The sequence below is a fragment of the Coturnix japonica genome, chromosome 4, assembly GCF_054131305.1.
Source record: "Coturnix japonica strain WE chromosome 4, WE-NBRP24, whole genome shotgun sequence".
Lineage (NCBI taxonomy): Eukaryota > Metazoa > Chordata > Aves > Galliformes > Phasianidae > Coturnix > Coturnix japonica.
In genome coordinates this window covers 83,115,254-83,130,219 of record NC_140666.1, presented here as the reverse complement: position 1 = coordinate 83,130,219, position 14,966 = coordinate 83,115,254, and the positions used below count along the sequence as shown (strand labels likewise).

The 14,966-nt window shown below is 39.7% G+C and overlaps 1 protein-coding gene and 1 long non-coding RNA gene across 11 annotated transcripts in view; one reads left to right on the top strand and one right to left on the bottom strand.

Moving 5' to 3' along the window:
- Positions 1-13,998, top strand: part of SH3BP2 (SH3 domain binding protein 2) — a 28,912-nt gene extending 14,914 nt beyond the window's left edge. For 6 of the 10 annotated variants that reach the window (XM_015862608.3, XM_085545796.1, XM_032444080.2 and 3 more), the window contains 12 exons: positions 3,245-3,384; positions 3,910-4,012; positions 5,463-5,580; positions 6,150-6,220; positions 6,602-6,690; positions 8,223-8,288; positions 8,600-9,191; positions 9,750-9,858; positions 10,200-10,255; positions 10,945-11,026; positions 11,267-11,326; positions 11,810-13,998. In XM_015862608.3, coding sequence (XP_015718094.1) covers positions 3,249-3,384; positions 3,910-4,012; positions 5,463-5,580; positions 6,150-6,220; positions 6,602-6,690; positions 8,223-8,288; positions 8,600-9,191; positions 9,750-9,858; positions 10,200-10,255; positions 10,945-11,026; positions 11,267-11,326; positions 11,810-11,947 — 1,620 coding nt within the window. In that variant the 5' untranslated portion in view covers positions 3,245-3,248 and the 3' untranslated portion in view covers positions 11,948-13,998. Of the gene's footprint in view, positions 1-1,955; positions 2,038-3,244; positions 3,385-3,909; positions 4,013-5,462; positions 5,581-6,075; positions 6,221-6,601; positions 6,691-8,222; positions 8,289-8,599; positions 9,192-9,749; positions 9,859-10,199; positions 10,256-10,944; positions 11,027-11,266; positions 11,327-11,809 lie in introns of those variants that run through there. The other 4 variants (XM_085545800.1, XM_085545795.1, XM_085545798.1 and 1 more) reach the window with 3 other exon arrangements.
- LOC146761152 (uncharacterized) lies at positions 9,289-14,576 on the bottom strand. The gene is made up of 2 exons (XR_014945530.1): positions 14,303-14,576; positions 9,289-9,848 (listed from the first exon to the last, which is right to left on the bottom strand). It is a non-coding gene; the product is annotated as an uncharacterized LOC146761152 (long non-coding RNA).
- Between the last annotated feature and the right edge of the window lie 390 nt (positions 14,577-14,966).

The following is a 14,966-nucleotide window of genomic DNA, read 5'->3' as shown; positions in this document are numbered from 1 at the left end:
AAATATTATTATAACAAGTGAGAACTTTTAAGACAACTTTTGGCAGCTGTAGCATCAGCAATGAGGTTAATGTGTCTTTAGGCTTATACACTACAAGGCGTGGGGATGATCACGTCTGCTGTATGTTCTGCTGAGGTTCAGCAAGGAACAAGGACTCCTGGCTCTTCTAGGATGCAGTCCTTAGTTGAATCAGCCTGTATCAATTTAATTGGGCTGAATGCCAATAGTTCGTAAAGCCAAAAGGGATAAGCACTCCTTCATAATCTGTTCCAGATGTGTTATGTGGCTGAAGGAGTTCATTCTGATAGTATTTGAGAAAGGTGTATTCATGGGATAGGCTTGGACTGACTTTACTGATACTTCCAGGGTACATTGTGGACTGGCTTGGTTTGCCAAAGTCTGGAAGACCGGTTTGCATGTATGAATTAATTACAGTATTGATTGTATCGTGCTCAATAGTGTTAGCTGCACTGCTCTGTCTCAGCTCTGTTGAGTGATGAAGCAAGTCCTATTAGCTGCTGTTTCAGTGTCTCCCACTATGCTTTAAAGTCTTGTCTCCCACGGAGGCGTAGAGTTGCCGTGGGGGTCATCTGAGAAAGGAAGTGGTGCAAGGCCTTTTGCTGCTGTCATCCTCTGCTGGCTCAGATGGTTCATTTCAATAGTGTTTCAGGGAAGAGAAGGCTGATTTACGAGGCACTTGTGCTGGGTGTGGAACTTGATGGAGAAAATTTATAAACATGTACCTAGTCCCTTGATGACAAGAACGGGAGGAATAAAGTATGTGGTTTTTACTAGAAGATTGCACGAAAGAATTAGCACAGGTATTGTTACCTGGTATCTTGTAACAGAGGGCTGCCATCAGAGAGGGAGGGTGGCCTGGCTCTGGTGGCTCTTAGTGGGTCTCTCCTGTTATCTTCCTTGTCTGCTCAGTGGAAGAGGCTTTGCTTATGTACCTTGGGATGAAAATACGTAAGGGGGTCTTTGGCTTGTAGGGCAAGAATATAACAGTATTAAAAAGGCATCTGGGAAATATCTTTTCATTCTTAATGATCACGGAGCTAATAGGCTCTACAGTGACTTTGGTGCTTGCTGTTGACCATACCTGGTAATGGAGCATTGATCTGTTCCTCACATAATAGACTGGAAAAAAAAACCAAAAAAGAAACAAAACATTTAGGAGGAATATCAAAAGTAGAAAGATCTATTTTAGGGAGCTAAAGACAACTATATTATGGATGCTAACACCAGGAAAACCTTCAAGAGCATCAGTTCTTCTTTCATCCCACCCCTAAAATAAAGATCCCGGGGATATTTTGTTTTGACAGCTTTCTCCCAGCAGCAGGATGCAGAGCAGCAGTTAGTGTCCTTCTAGGATTGTTTTGTACGCTCAAAATAAAACAAAATAAAAACCAATCTGCTTGGGAATAGATTCAAAGTGTTGCTTTAAGAGAGCTATTTCAAATGTTTCAATCTGGAATACCAGATTATACACACATACCCTGTGTGTCAGGAACTGCAGCCCCAGCCTACATATGAGAATAGGAAGTGGGAAAAGTTACAGTGGAATCCAGAAAATACCCATAGTTAAACTGAAGGGAAAGCTCTGTGTTTTAGGTGGAATATGTACTTGCCTGCAGGGAGTTCAGCCACACCTCCTTGATTCGCTCAGGTGGATGGGGAAGTTTGAGGGTTTGCTTTCAGAACTGTTTTATTGTAAATCTGCAAAGATAAGGAATGATCCTTGAGAAGAGGAAGCAGAACCTGATACTTTGTTGTCCTTCCTTTTGGTTAAGTCCTGTACTGTCTGCGCTGTAGAACTGGATTCTTTACCCGCTTGTTTCTCTGTTCCCATGCAATGTTTTTGTTGTCTTCCAGCTATTGTGGCTTTCCAGCAGCTATCCATGTTTAAGGCTGCCATGACCTAGGCAAATACTTGTGCTTTCTGTATTTACCCAGGGAGGGATACCCTTGTCCCCAGTGTTTGCTGTTGCCTTCCTAGAATCTCAGCTTGTGGTTGTTTTGGATCACCTCCCTGAGGTACTTAACTCTGCCTCTTCTGAAATGTTTTCAATCTAAGTCAGTCTAACACTGAGATTATTGCTTAATTCCAGTGGGGAAGTGCTGAAGTCCTTTCTTTTGCTCTTTGCTATTTAAAAACAAACCCGTGATGATCTTCAAACCATTGGCTGGCACTGAGACTAACGCTAGAGTCAGATGAAGGAATCTGAGACCAGGGTATATCTGGCTGAATAAGAAGTTGCAACTTTTGCTTCATCTCTTTTTCTGAATTTAATTAGAAACAGACTGAAATCATTTAATCGTAAATTAGTTTCAAATGTTTGAATGTCGATGTACTAGCTCTTAAGTAATGAAATTTGCCCAAGACTTGCCTTTGTGTTCCTCGTTTCAAGGAAATAATGACTCTTAGTACTGCAGTGTAGCTTGGCATTAGTAGCCTGCTGGTTGATGCCCTGTTACCCTCTGACTCTTCTGCAAGATGTGGAGAAATTATTTGAAGATTTCATTTTCTGTTTTGGTTTTAGATTTAATACTTTTTACTATTTTAGTAATTCTCAAGTTCTTAAATATTATAGGTCCATTTCTTGGACCTGTGTAAGGTGGTGGCAGTAACAGTGGGAACTGCGTAGGTATTTGGTGGAACATGGCATTAATAACGGATGTATGAGTGAAGACATCCTGCAGCAATCTGAGATGGATTTGATTTGCATTGTCATGTATGATGTTCAGTATAAGATTACACCCTGATGCTAGTAGTTAGAATAAAACATACAAATGTGGGAAGCATGTTATTAATCACTGCATGTGGTTGATCTGACCGTTGGTTCCCTTGCTGTACAGAAAACTACACTCAGTGCCCATGTGTGGTATGAAGCTTTAGAGAAGAAACTGATTTTCTTTCTAGTCTTGGTGTTATCATCTGAGACAGGTTTAAGATATAAATAGCCAAATAACATTTATTAAGCACTCTTCAATTTCTTTGACCGCTGTCAGTCACATTTGAGAACTGTATAAAAATAAATCGGGACTTTCTGCGCTGTGTTTTTTATACCTCACAAACTTCCTGGAACCTATGAGCACGCGTCTGTCCTGCATACTTGGCTGCTGAACCATGTTAGTTGTTTGGAAAACTTGGTTAAGGAAACAAGCTTTGTTTCTCAGTCCTCATTTCCTGAAGTAAAATCTAACTTTGAAACTGCTCTTAATTAATTATTCTAAATTGCAGGAAGATGGCCTCAGAGGAACAAGTCTGGCCAGTCCCAATGAAGGCAATTGGAGCACAAAACCTTTTGACGATGCCTGGAGGAGTGACCAAATCGGGCTATCTTCATAAAAAGGGAGGCACTCAGCTGCAGATCTTAAAGTGTAAGTTCAGTGGAGTTTAATTTGTATTCTAGTTATTTCCAATGCCTGTTTACAACTAAGCTGTGTTTATACAACTAAGGGCAAAGATTACTGTCTTTGATAAAGGCGAAAGGAGAGTTGGCACTTAGTTTGAAAGAAAGAAGCACTTTATTACCAGCTTTATGCATGTATATTCTGTCACCTTTAAGAAGAAAGGAGGAGATATGTTCACCCCAAATTGTAATATGTTGATCTAAATAGCTATTTGTAGCCCATGTTTGTATTCCTCTTACCTTGTTTCAGGCTGTACTCTTATGTTAACTTGTTCCTCCAGAGAAAGGTGGAGGTCAGGCTTGCAGTCTGGGGTTTCTTTTGAAGAGCTTCATGTGACTGGTCAGCAGCCAGCTGCCACTCCTCTGCTTTGTGCCCTTCTATAAGGATTAATTAAATCCACTTGGCATCCTAACTTGCATACAGCTATTATTCTAGAATTGAGGAACGTGCTGCCTTTGGATTTGTATCTTACTTGCTTTTTTTCTTTATCAGGGCCACTGAGATTTGTTATTATCCATGAGGGATGCATTTACTACTTCAAGACCAGCACATCTGCATCTCCACAGGGTGCATTTTCTTTGAATGGTTACAACAGGTGAGTGCCAGAACTTAATGCTTTAAGCCCTTGTACTTAATGGGGGTAGGAGCTGCCTTTCATTTTGAGTAGTTAATTCAGCAATGTTTGTTGTTTTGGTCAAGCACTGGTCTCACATTCCAAGAGACAAATTCCTTTCAAATTGTGTGTGTGATTCCAGTGCTGTGCAAGCGTATACCCTTCGTTGTTTGTAATTGCTCTGCATTGGGTTTGTGTTTGTTCCTTATTTAATGTGGACTTTGCACACACAGAGATGTATTCCTTTGGGCAAAGTAAAGTTCCTGATTCAGTAACACTCGGCGTCAAAATTGAATCAATTACAGGAGTAATAAAATGAGAACATACATGTGCAAAATATCTGACTCTTTACACTAGGCATTATAAATTTTAACGTTTGCTTTTTAAGTTGAAGACAAAAATAAATGGCTTTCAAGTCCATCAGAATCTCTCTGAGTGCGCATGTACTGAGCCTACAGACTGCACTCAGCATTAACCTCAGGAAATTGGTGTTGAATATGATGCTAAGAAAAGACAAGGAAGATGTAGAATGTAGAGAAATGAGCTGTTGTTGGTCCTAACCGCTGCAGTTTATTGTGTTCGTAAATGTGCTTGTTGTTCCTGCACTGCATAATGCTCTCAGACCTTTAGGATAAGGAAATCTCTCTCATTGTGGTGGGAAGGTCTTTTAACTGGCTGCCACAGCAGGGTATCTGCTAGGAATGCTGCTATAATATGGCCATGATACCAGCTTCTGTAATCATGATATTATGAAAAATGCTATGGATTTTGTAATTCGTGGGAACTCTTATTGCTTTTTACTTAACTGCGTATCTGCAACCACCCTGGTTGTAGAAATGGGACCTGCTCATAGTTAATGTTATGCACAGACAGAAGCACTGCTGAATAAAAGCTTCAAGTGAAAGAAATTTTCACTTGTTAGACTGGGCAGTTCCATAAGAGTACATGCAAGCAAGTTACTCTAAGGCTCCCCTGGACTTCTGTCTTTCGGATTTCATTCAGTAGCCTTTATATTTCAAGAGTGGACGGCACATGAGACAGTGCTGAATGTTCTGGTGGCTCAGGATGTGGGAATCATTGTCATCCCTCCCAGACATACAATGGTTATTTTCCATAGTAACATCTCTATTGGTCTTAAATTAGCAGATGAAGTAACTTACGGTTCCTTTTGCTGCTTTGTTTCAGGACAGATTAAAAGAACCAAACCACTATAACTTACAATTTAAAATTAGCAAAGCATTGCTTTGCTTCAATGAAGAAGAGTTACAATTGCCCATGTTAGTGTTTTGGTGAGGTGTTGTTGCTGATCTTGGGGATTATTTCCATCCAGGTAGAGCAGGCTGGTAAAACTGCTTTCTGAGCTGTGACTTGTACAGCAGAATTAACTTCACAGATGAAGGGATTTCTGTATATTGGTTCTTCTGTTTCCCAGGGTTATGCGGGCAGCTGAGGAGACGACATCAAGCAACGTGTTTCCTTTCAAGTTAGTTCACATTAGCAAGAAGCACAGGACGTGGTTTTTTTCTGCTTCTTCTGAAGATGAAAGAAAGGTATTTTCTACTTCAAGGGACATCATATTACAAATGAAGAAACTGGATCTTGGGCTTCCCCAAAATCTACGTGAGCTGGTCATGCAGCTGTAACCAAAGTCTGTACATCTGGTTCTTTGGACTCTTCTGAAATAATGCCTGAAGTTTTACAATTAGTAATTTGTTGTAGTATAGGGAATGGTTAAAAGTGGCATCATAGATGTTACAGTTCTTCGTATTCCTGGTTTTTAGCCAGGGAATTAATATTTGTATGGTGAACTTCTGATTAAGTATGAAAACTTGTTCAGTGAAATCTCCTACCCGTACACAGTCTATGAGCAGGTACCTGGATTTAGGAGTAACAGCTGGAAATTCACTAATCAAAAGTTGAATATTTTAATACATTCCTGTAGGATTTTCAATAGTCAAAACATTTTGACTAGCAAGTCCTTTCAAGATTTATATAAAGGTGTGGATAAATGTTATTTCACTTACACAGTCGCTCTGGTCTTACAGGAGAAAGATACTGTGCATCTCTGTGTGATGATGTAAAGATTAATGTGTTGAATGTTGTGGATCTATTTATTTAGAATTGGATGCTATCCCTGAGGAGGGAAATCGATCACTATCATGATAAGAAAGAAACAGTAACAGAATTCAGGTATGAGACATTAATCTCTTCATTTGCCTTTTCCCCCTCTTCTCTTTAGCTCTCAATAATGTTGTTCTTGGCTCTTTGCACCTACAAGTTATTTCCTGCTAAGTAATAACAGCTGCAATAGGCTCCAAGAATGAAGGGCCCACCTAAAAGATAGATTGAAGGACAAACAAATCATTTTACAAAGAGAAATTAAGTTGTCAGTTTTGTGTAAAACAGAGAAAAATATTAACAGCAGCAACTGATTTAGCTATTGATGGAGGAATAGATTGCTTCTGCTTTTCCAGCATTACTTTCCAGTGCTGCAGTCTTGCTAACAGATGTCTTTATTGGTCCAAGCCCTCTAACACAGTGATGCAAACAGGACTTGCTTTTCTTTTGCAGTGACTCTGGTTCTGATGCAGACAGTTTCTATGGCTCAGTAGAACGTCCCATTGATATCAAGTATTCTCATCATTCAGCAGATAATGAAGGTGAGAATTTTTAGACATAGATAAATGCTTTTATTTTTAATCTTGTTTTCCTTCTGGATTCTGCAGGAACTATTCCAGTAGTTCGAGCAGACTGTATGATCTAGGTTGCAACTAAGAACTAAAAATGGTTATTTTTATGAGGTACATAGAGTTGTTGTAGTTTGAAGTCAGAAACAGTCTGTGTTGTAAAACTGTTACTAAAAAATAAGTGGTAACTAAAGAAATTCAGGCCTGGCCAGGAGGTGTCTGACAATGTGATCTTAATATCACCCCTAATAATGCAACTTTAAATTGCTTAGTACAAACAAGAACTCCTCCCAGTTCAGGAAGATCTTGCTTTGGACAAATGAATGGCCTTAGTGGGACGTGTTGGATAACATTCTTCAATGACTTTCAAACTGAGTAACTTTTTAAAGTAAGGCTCGAGGAGTCTCATTCTTAGCATTCTTCTTATTTTAATTCAGTTTGATAACTTGCTGTAACAATTCTGGCTGTGTTTAGTTTTTAGATAGAAACGGGGATTTTACAGAAAGCCTGTCAGATTGAGATTCACAGTGCATTTCAAGCAGCTAACTTCTTAGTCAAGAAACACAGTACGGTCCAACATGAGAAGACTTGCTTCATGATCCAGCAGTTCCTTTAGTAGGCATTTTCTGCCCTTTCAGGTTTCTCAGGGTAGGGTTGATTGGAGCCAGAGCTCTGATTTCCTGACGGGAAATTCCTGACTGTTTTTCCTGACTAGGACAAAAGATAAAATAAGGGAGTTTGTAGGAAATCCGTTTGAATTGTTGCAAAGCAGAGGAAAACACTCATCAGCATTTTGTATAGGATTGCAGTTTAGAACATTGGTGTTTATGGGAGAGAAGGGTTGTATACAATATGAATTATGTTTGGAGAGGCCTGGGAGCCTAAATAAGGATAATTATTATAACAGTTAACTGATTTTTATCAGCTTAACCTTAGCATTTTCCCCAGCCCCCACTGAATCTCTTTCTCTAAGGAAGTAGTACATATTGTCCTTAAGGCTCGTATCATAGTCAGTGATGAAAAATTACTGCCCAGAGGCAGCGTGCTTTTCATGTCTTGATTATTTTGACTTGGAGACAATACTGAAGTCATTTGTTGTGGCGTGTTTTGTTCCCAGAGCAAGGCAACATAATTCGTAATGTTTTGAAGGTGATGGGGCTTTCTTAGGCACCTAAACTGCAAGGTCATAAAACTGTGTTTCTGTGGCAGGGTTGCTTTTGGGTTGTTGAGTTTTTATTTTTCCAGCTTGTTCATTAAGTATATCAGATTGTAGTTGTGCCTCTGTAACCCATCTGAATTGTTCTGAGGATGGCGTTGCCACTACAAAGTGTCACACCAGAAGGTGCATTTGAATTTCAAAGATGGAGACAAACAAGCATGCTGTGTTCTTCATTCACTGTTGTAAGCAATGGCTTTCTTGGTTGATGTCAAAATGTAAGAAAATGCATGCTGTGAATAGCAGAGAGGTGGTTATCTGAGACTGACACGTGGATTTTTACTTGCAGATTATGACCAGGAGGAAGATGATGAGTCCTACTTGCAACCAGATACTTCTGACATAGTGAAAGATGGTATGTGATTGCCTCTATTCCCTCCAGAAAATGCTGGCAATGAAGATCAGTTTGTGTAGGATGTCAGATCGCTGTTTCTCCTTAATCATACCTTAAGCACTTCAGGTGGCAAATTAACCAATGAAAGGCATAGGTATCAAATCTTGAGAGGCATTTAGGGTGAAAAGAACCTAGTAACAGAAGTAACAGTTTCTGGAGGGTCTGCTGCCCTGAAGGACCTGTATGTGGTCACCAGTCTGGAGGGAGGGGGTAATGCTTTTTCAGTAGTCTTTTTCCCTTTATTTCCAACATTGGGTATTTTCTTTGTGCAGATATGGTCCTGCCCCCAGCCTACCCACCGCCACCGGTCCCTCATGTCCGAAAAGCTGCCTACTCAGAGTCAAGGTCACATTCCTTTAGTGGAAAAACTGCTGGGTCAGCACCACCACCACCACCTCCAAAAAGGAGCTTACCTGAGATCAAGTCAGATGATTTCTTCGGTGTGAGAGAGCCCCAGTTACAATGCCGAGCTGAACCTAACCTAAAGATTCAGTCTTCCAGCCGAAGACCAAGCGAACAGCCACCTCCTGTACCCCCATTACCTCTTTTCAAGAAGCCTTTTTGTGTCAAAGAACCTTCCTCACTGCCTCCGGAACCTCTCCCTCTATCTCACGTTCTCACTACTCCAGAAGGATGCGAGAAGCTAAAATCCTTAAACCTTTCACCACGGACTCCTCCTCCACTGCCGAGCAATAAACCCAAGTTGTCCCAGATAACTGAAAAAACAGTAGAAACCAAAGTGCCAAGAGAACATGGTAAACCGGGACTGTTTGTGCCACCAGTGCTTCCAAAGCCACCCGTGCCAGGCCACCAGCATCCTGTACCTAAACCTAGACCAGAGAAGCCTCCATGTCCCCAGTTACAGTAAGTGTGAAAATACGTCCCAGTATCAAATAAACCTTTATGTCAGAAAGTCAGTGAACCTCAAAAAATGATTTTAGACCTCTATGGAGACAGGAAATGGTTAAGATCAGCTTTATGAAGGGAGGTGCAACTAGCTGTGCTGTTTAGGCAGCTGGAAATGTTTTTGTCTGCTGGATTGTGCAGCTTTAGAGAAGGAATGAAAAACTCTTTAAATGCCGTACAAGGAAGAGAGATTGATTGATTCATGGAAGTGAGTCCATCCACCAAGATGTTTGGGCACATGATACGTGAGGAGAGGCTGAGAGATTTGGGTTAGTTCAGCCTTTAGTTTCCATCCTTGGCGATACTCAACCAGACACAGCTGCCTGGGCTGTTTGGACCTGCTGTGTGCAGGAGCGTGGGCTAAATCATCTACAGCCGTCCCTTTCAAGCTACATTGTTCTGTGATTCTTGAGCTGATAAGTCCTTATGTTCCAGTTTTATTACCATTTCAGTGCTTGGTATATTTGTTCCGTTTTCATTGGAGTTGTCCTTCAGTTTTTGTTCTGTTTCTGCCAGGAGATCACCACCAGATGGGCAGAGTTTTAGAAGCTTCTCATTTGAAAAACCAGCGCTGCCCTCCAAGCCAAATCAAGTGAATGATGATTCTGATGATGACTATGAAAAAGTAAGAACAAACAGATGATATATTTTTTTTAAAAGACCATTTTTCCTGCTTTCTCTATGGGAGAGCTCTGAGACGTGTCTGGGGGCGGGAGGGGAGAAGGGGGCGGGGGAGAAAAGAACCTTCTGAACATGCAGCTCTTTGTGATTTGTAGATTTAAGGAATGCCTTTATTAATTCTGGATTGTAGTCATTGGTATACAGGAGGAAGAAATGTCAAGTTCAGATTAAAACATTATTAACAAATTCAGATATCAGCAGCTGTAGCTTGTTTGGATACCATGTTAGTATTTTGTATTTTCATTGTCCTTCATGGTCACTTAATTTCTTTGTATTTTCCTACAGGTTGAGTTGCCTACTTCAATATTTCTTAATACCTCTGAATCCTTAGAAGTTGAAAGGTAGATGTGGCTTTCAAGTTACTTAAAATCCTATAAGTATCTGTGTTGAACAGTAGTTTAAAATCATTTTGAGATATATAATTTCTGTTTAAAAGCATGGGGATATATTTGAATCACTTGAATGTGGAAATTGCTTTCCAGCAGAGATAGTTCAGTGCTTGTGTATCAGTTGAGAAAACATAGTACTTACAAAATGATCCTACCCCCTAAGGAAATGATTGTTCTGCCAGGATGCTAAGGGGACAGAAAGCCAAATCTTCTGTGACACATCACTGATTGATATGCTAGAACAGTAAAATTCTGTCCAATGTGATGTAATATAAATTATTACAACTGAAACAGATTTGTAATAAAGAATTGGCAGCAGTGTGCCCTTGTGGCCAAAAAGGGTAGGGTTATCCTGGGGTGCATTAAGAAGAGCGTGGCCAGCAGGTTGAGGGAGGTGATGGTCTGCTCCTACTCTGCCCTGCTGAGTCCACATCTGGAGTGCTGTGTCCAGTTCTGGGCTCCCCAGTTGAAGAAGATGCTTTCCTGTGCAACCTACTTTAGTAAGGTGGGGGTGACTGGACTAGATGATCTCCAGTGGTCCCTTCCTGTTCCTATAATTCTGTGAATACAAGAAGCTACATGTTAATGTTTCCTGGATCAGATAAGTAACATATGTAAATATTGCACTGTTTTTATTTTAGGATATTTAAAGCTACTAGCCCAAAGGGACAGCCACAGAATGGATTATACTGCATTAGGAACTCATCTACTAAGGCTGGAAAGGTAACTTGCAATTGCAGAATCTACCCCTACAAAAACCTTCTGGATTTAGAGATGCTGTATTTTTACATGTTAAAAGTACTTAGATCTTCTTGCTTACTGTTAAGTACTGAAACAATTGCTATTATATCTTCAGTGATTTTTTAATAGGCCAGTCAGCTGGTTGTAAATAATTCCTTAATTATACATTGACTTTGAGCTTATCAGTGTAAACTGATTTTTGTTGCACTTTTCATTGTTAAGGTATTAGTTGTATGGGATCAATCTGCAGAAAAAGTGAGAAACTACAGAATATTTGAAAAGGTGAGTGGCTCTCCTGTATATGAAGCTTTTGTATATGTTTACATCTGTATGATATTGTATACATATAATGTGCAAGTATATGCATATGTATCACAGTTAACAAGTCAAACTTACCCCAGCCCTAAAAGTAAATGTAAGCTGCTTTACAGGTATTTGTTCCAGATTGAGAATTTAAGTGATCAGATCTGGGCTTTTTGATTGCTGTACTGTACAAAAGACAAAGTGGCTGTCAAATGTCCAAATCTAAATATCAGCCCCAGTTCCATTCTAGGGGAAGGACTATGAAGCTCTTGAGTTTAATTTGGACTTATTTGTCTAAGTGAGAAGCTTGCAAAGCAGCAGCTTGATGGAAAGATCCTAGTTCTGATAGTGTGTTTTACTTCTTGTTGTCAGTGTTCGTTGGGTGTTTTTTTTCTTTTCTCATTAAACATTGAGTAGGAAATATTGCTGCCAGTGACTGTGTATGTTTCTGTTCTACCACAGGACTGTAAATTCTACCTGGATGCAGACATCATGTTTCTGAACATGGGGAGTTTGGTTGAATACTACAGCACTCATGTCCTACCTAGTCACGGCAGCCTGATTCTTCAGTGTCCTTATGGGTACTCTAAACCAAGGTGACAGGGCCGGCATAATTCACTGACACTGAGGAAAAATGGGTTCTCTGCTGTCTTGGAATTAAATGTGGACTTCTGCCACTGTTGGATTTCCCGCTGTTTGCACACAGAACCTGAGTTTATTTCAACCATTTGTTCTCATGTGAACTATGCCTACACTTAATGAACTCTTGGTAAAGTTTTAAGATGCAGATCAGTGGATTTTGTGCCTTTCTCTCCGAAAGATCTGAACAGACCGTACTGTGAAGGCCATCTGCAACAACTGCACCTTCTTATGAAACTGCTGCTATTGCTCATCTCCTTGGAATGTGGAGGAGAACCACGTCCACATGATCAAAAAAGTGTTGTGAATACAACCAACAGAGAAGAGGGAAACTTCTGAGAATACATCAGAATTGTGACAGGGAATACTAATATTCTGACTTGGAGGTTTTTACACCTTAAGTCAGGGCTGGTGCTGAACTTGTATAACTTGTACAGCTGATGTGTAAATAATGAAGTCTTTTGTGCAGATAACTTGGTTTACTACAGGTAAAGACGATTGAGAATTTCATGTTTTCTAAGTCATTTGATACATAAATATAATTTGTGATTACAGTGTCCACAGTAATCAGCACTGGGGTACTATCCAACGGGTAGGGTTATGGCGTCATATGAATTACTTAAGAACACTTCAGGGAGGTCTAGGGTAATGCTGATTTGGTTTTAATGGGAGTCCTATTCCTTATTTCAGAACCAGAAGGCTTTTAAAACACAAGAAAAAGCTGTAATTATTGTGATGTTACAATTATTCTATACAATGTTGTGGTCACTTTGTGAGGATCGGGCTGTCAGCCAGTTGCACTCTCTTCTGTTCCAGTGCAGAGCATCTTGTTCTAGTCTACTTTTTGTAGAACTCTACTAATTTTTTCATTATTAAAATCTCTCTTGGATCAAAGCAAATGCAAGCAAGATAAAATTAATTTTTAATGTACTGTCAGCACTATCAATTGTAGGTGTTTGCAGGGTGCTTGTTATGTTTGTTCCCTATTATCATGGGGACGGGTGTTCTAAACACAAGGGCCTGGTGGTTCTGAATTTGCCCTACTCCTGAATTTTTGTAAAGAGAAGGATATTCTGCTGACTTTGGTTAATTCAGAAGTACTGTCAAATTATTATATTTAATCATGCTCGTGAGGCTTAATAAAGAAAGAATAATTTGCTGTAACTCTTGAAACAGGACAAGCTATCTGGTTTCTATCAGATTGAATCCTTAAATTCCTCTTTTCTGCTACCTTTACGAAGGTTATGCATGTCAGGTTTAGTCTTATTAAGTGGTCACAGCTTTAAAAACATTAAAATGTTACAGAATAAGAATTTCGTTTTATGAAAATCATAAAATAGGATTTAATCCCTAAGGGATTTTTCTTAATAAGCTGTAATTATAGGACCTCACATAGGGCCAGAAGTTCTTGCCTTAATTCCTACATTTTGCCTGAGACCGATAAGCACAATAACAATCATTTGCTTTCTGATCCCACTATAATAAACGTTTTTTGTGAGCATAAATTAAAGAATGTGCAGTACTTAAATTTCAGATTCTGTTGAATATCAGATATATCACATTTGTAATTCATTTTACTTTAAGTATCCCCATGGTTCACTGATGTGATTTGCTCCACAAAGAAAGCTCACTCAACAGAGCACTCATAAAAGTGTTGGATTTTAGACATATGCACCTGTATTTTAGGCAAGCTCTCGTTTCCTTACAGTATTTATATGTACTGTTTACAAGTTATTTTTCTCTCTGTAGGAATAACTGACTCATACTGTCATGACATTCATACTTACAATATACTATGGGGCCAAATTCAGGTATTAATTCTGTTATTTTTGTTTGCAGTTATACACTTGTGAGCTGTAAAAATACTCATGTAATCCAGTACATATAAACCATAACACTGTCTTTACCTGTATAGGGCTTGCAAATATGTAAATGTTAATGTTAATTTTCTTTTTTTTTTTTAATACAAATGTACATATTTCTGAAGTGGATAAACTTCCAATGCCAACTCACCTATTTTGTGCAGTCTCACTTGAACTTGCTGAGTATGTGCTTTAATGCTTTAAGTGTAATTGTGGTAAGTAGAGCTCTTCTAACTTCACAATTAGAAGAATTAGGTTTCAGCCCTCTTGAATATGATTTTTTTGTAAGCAATCGTGTCAAAAATTTGGCATTCGGGCCATCAGATAACATGGCAGGAGGTAAAAATTATCCATTTTCTATTTAATTCAAGGGTTCTTGAGTGAGAATTGAGGACTGAAGCATTCATTTTATCTATGGACACAAAACACAAGTGCAGCCATAATTAAAAAGTACCTCAGAGGAACAGGAATGTGCTGTGCAAGAGAGCCAAGTCTCCAAAGGACTTCTTCAGCAGCTTCAAGGGAGAGGCCCTTTGCATTTCCCAGCACCAAACAGCCCTTCTGTTCAGCAGTGTTGGCGTAACCCAGCAGCAGGTTTCTCTGATGCCTCCTGAAGGCAAGTAGGAGGGGGGCAGGTGGGACACGCTATGCAGTTCTTCCAGGATAAAATTCTGCACTTTCTGACCAAATTTCCATGCAAGCTTTGTATTTGTAGGGGGGAAATTCTTCTAGGGAAGAAAAACAAAGAAAAAAATGAATGGTTCTGGAAATACAGGTTTTAAGAAGGGGCTGTCAGTCAATAGGGTGCAATAATGGAATAATAAGAGTGCTAAAAGGGAATCTGGTATCGAGCTTTTATGTGCAAGTGAGTGCTATGTGCTGCTGCTTTTTGTCAGCTGTCCCCCCAGAAATGAACAGTTTGCAAAGGAATGTAAGTAATGAGAACATTGGTGCCCTCTGTTCTGTCGTGCTTTGGAAAATGGGAAGTAACGCAGATTTCTGAAGCTTTGATGGTGATTAGTTTGAATTTGGTGACATCTGCTGGTCAGCCATTTCCATGCAGGGCTCTACGCAACAGCAGCATCAACGTGGAACGTGTACAGATGTCATCTGGGTGG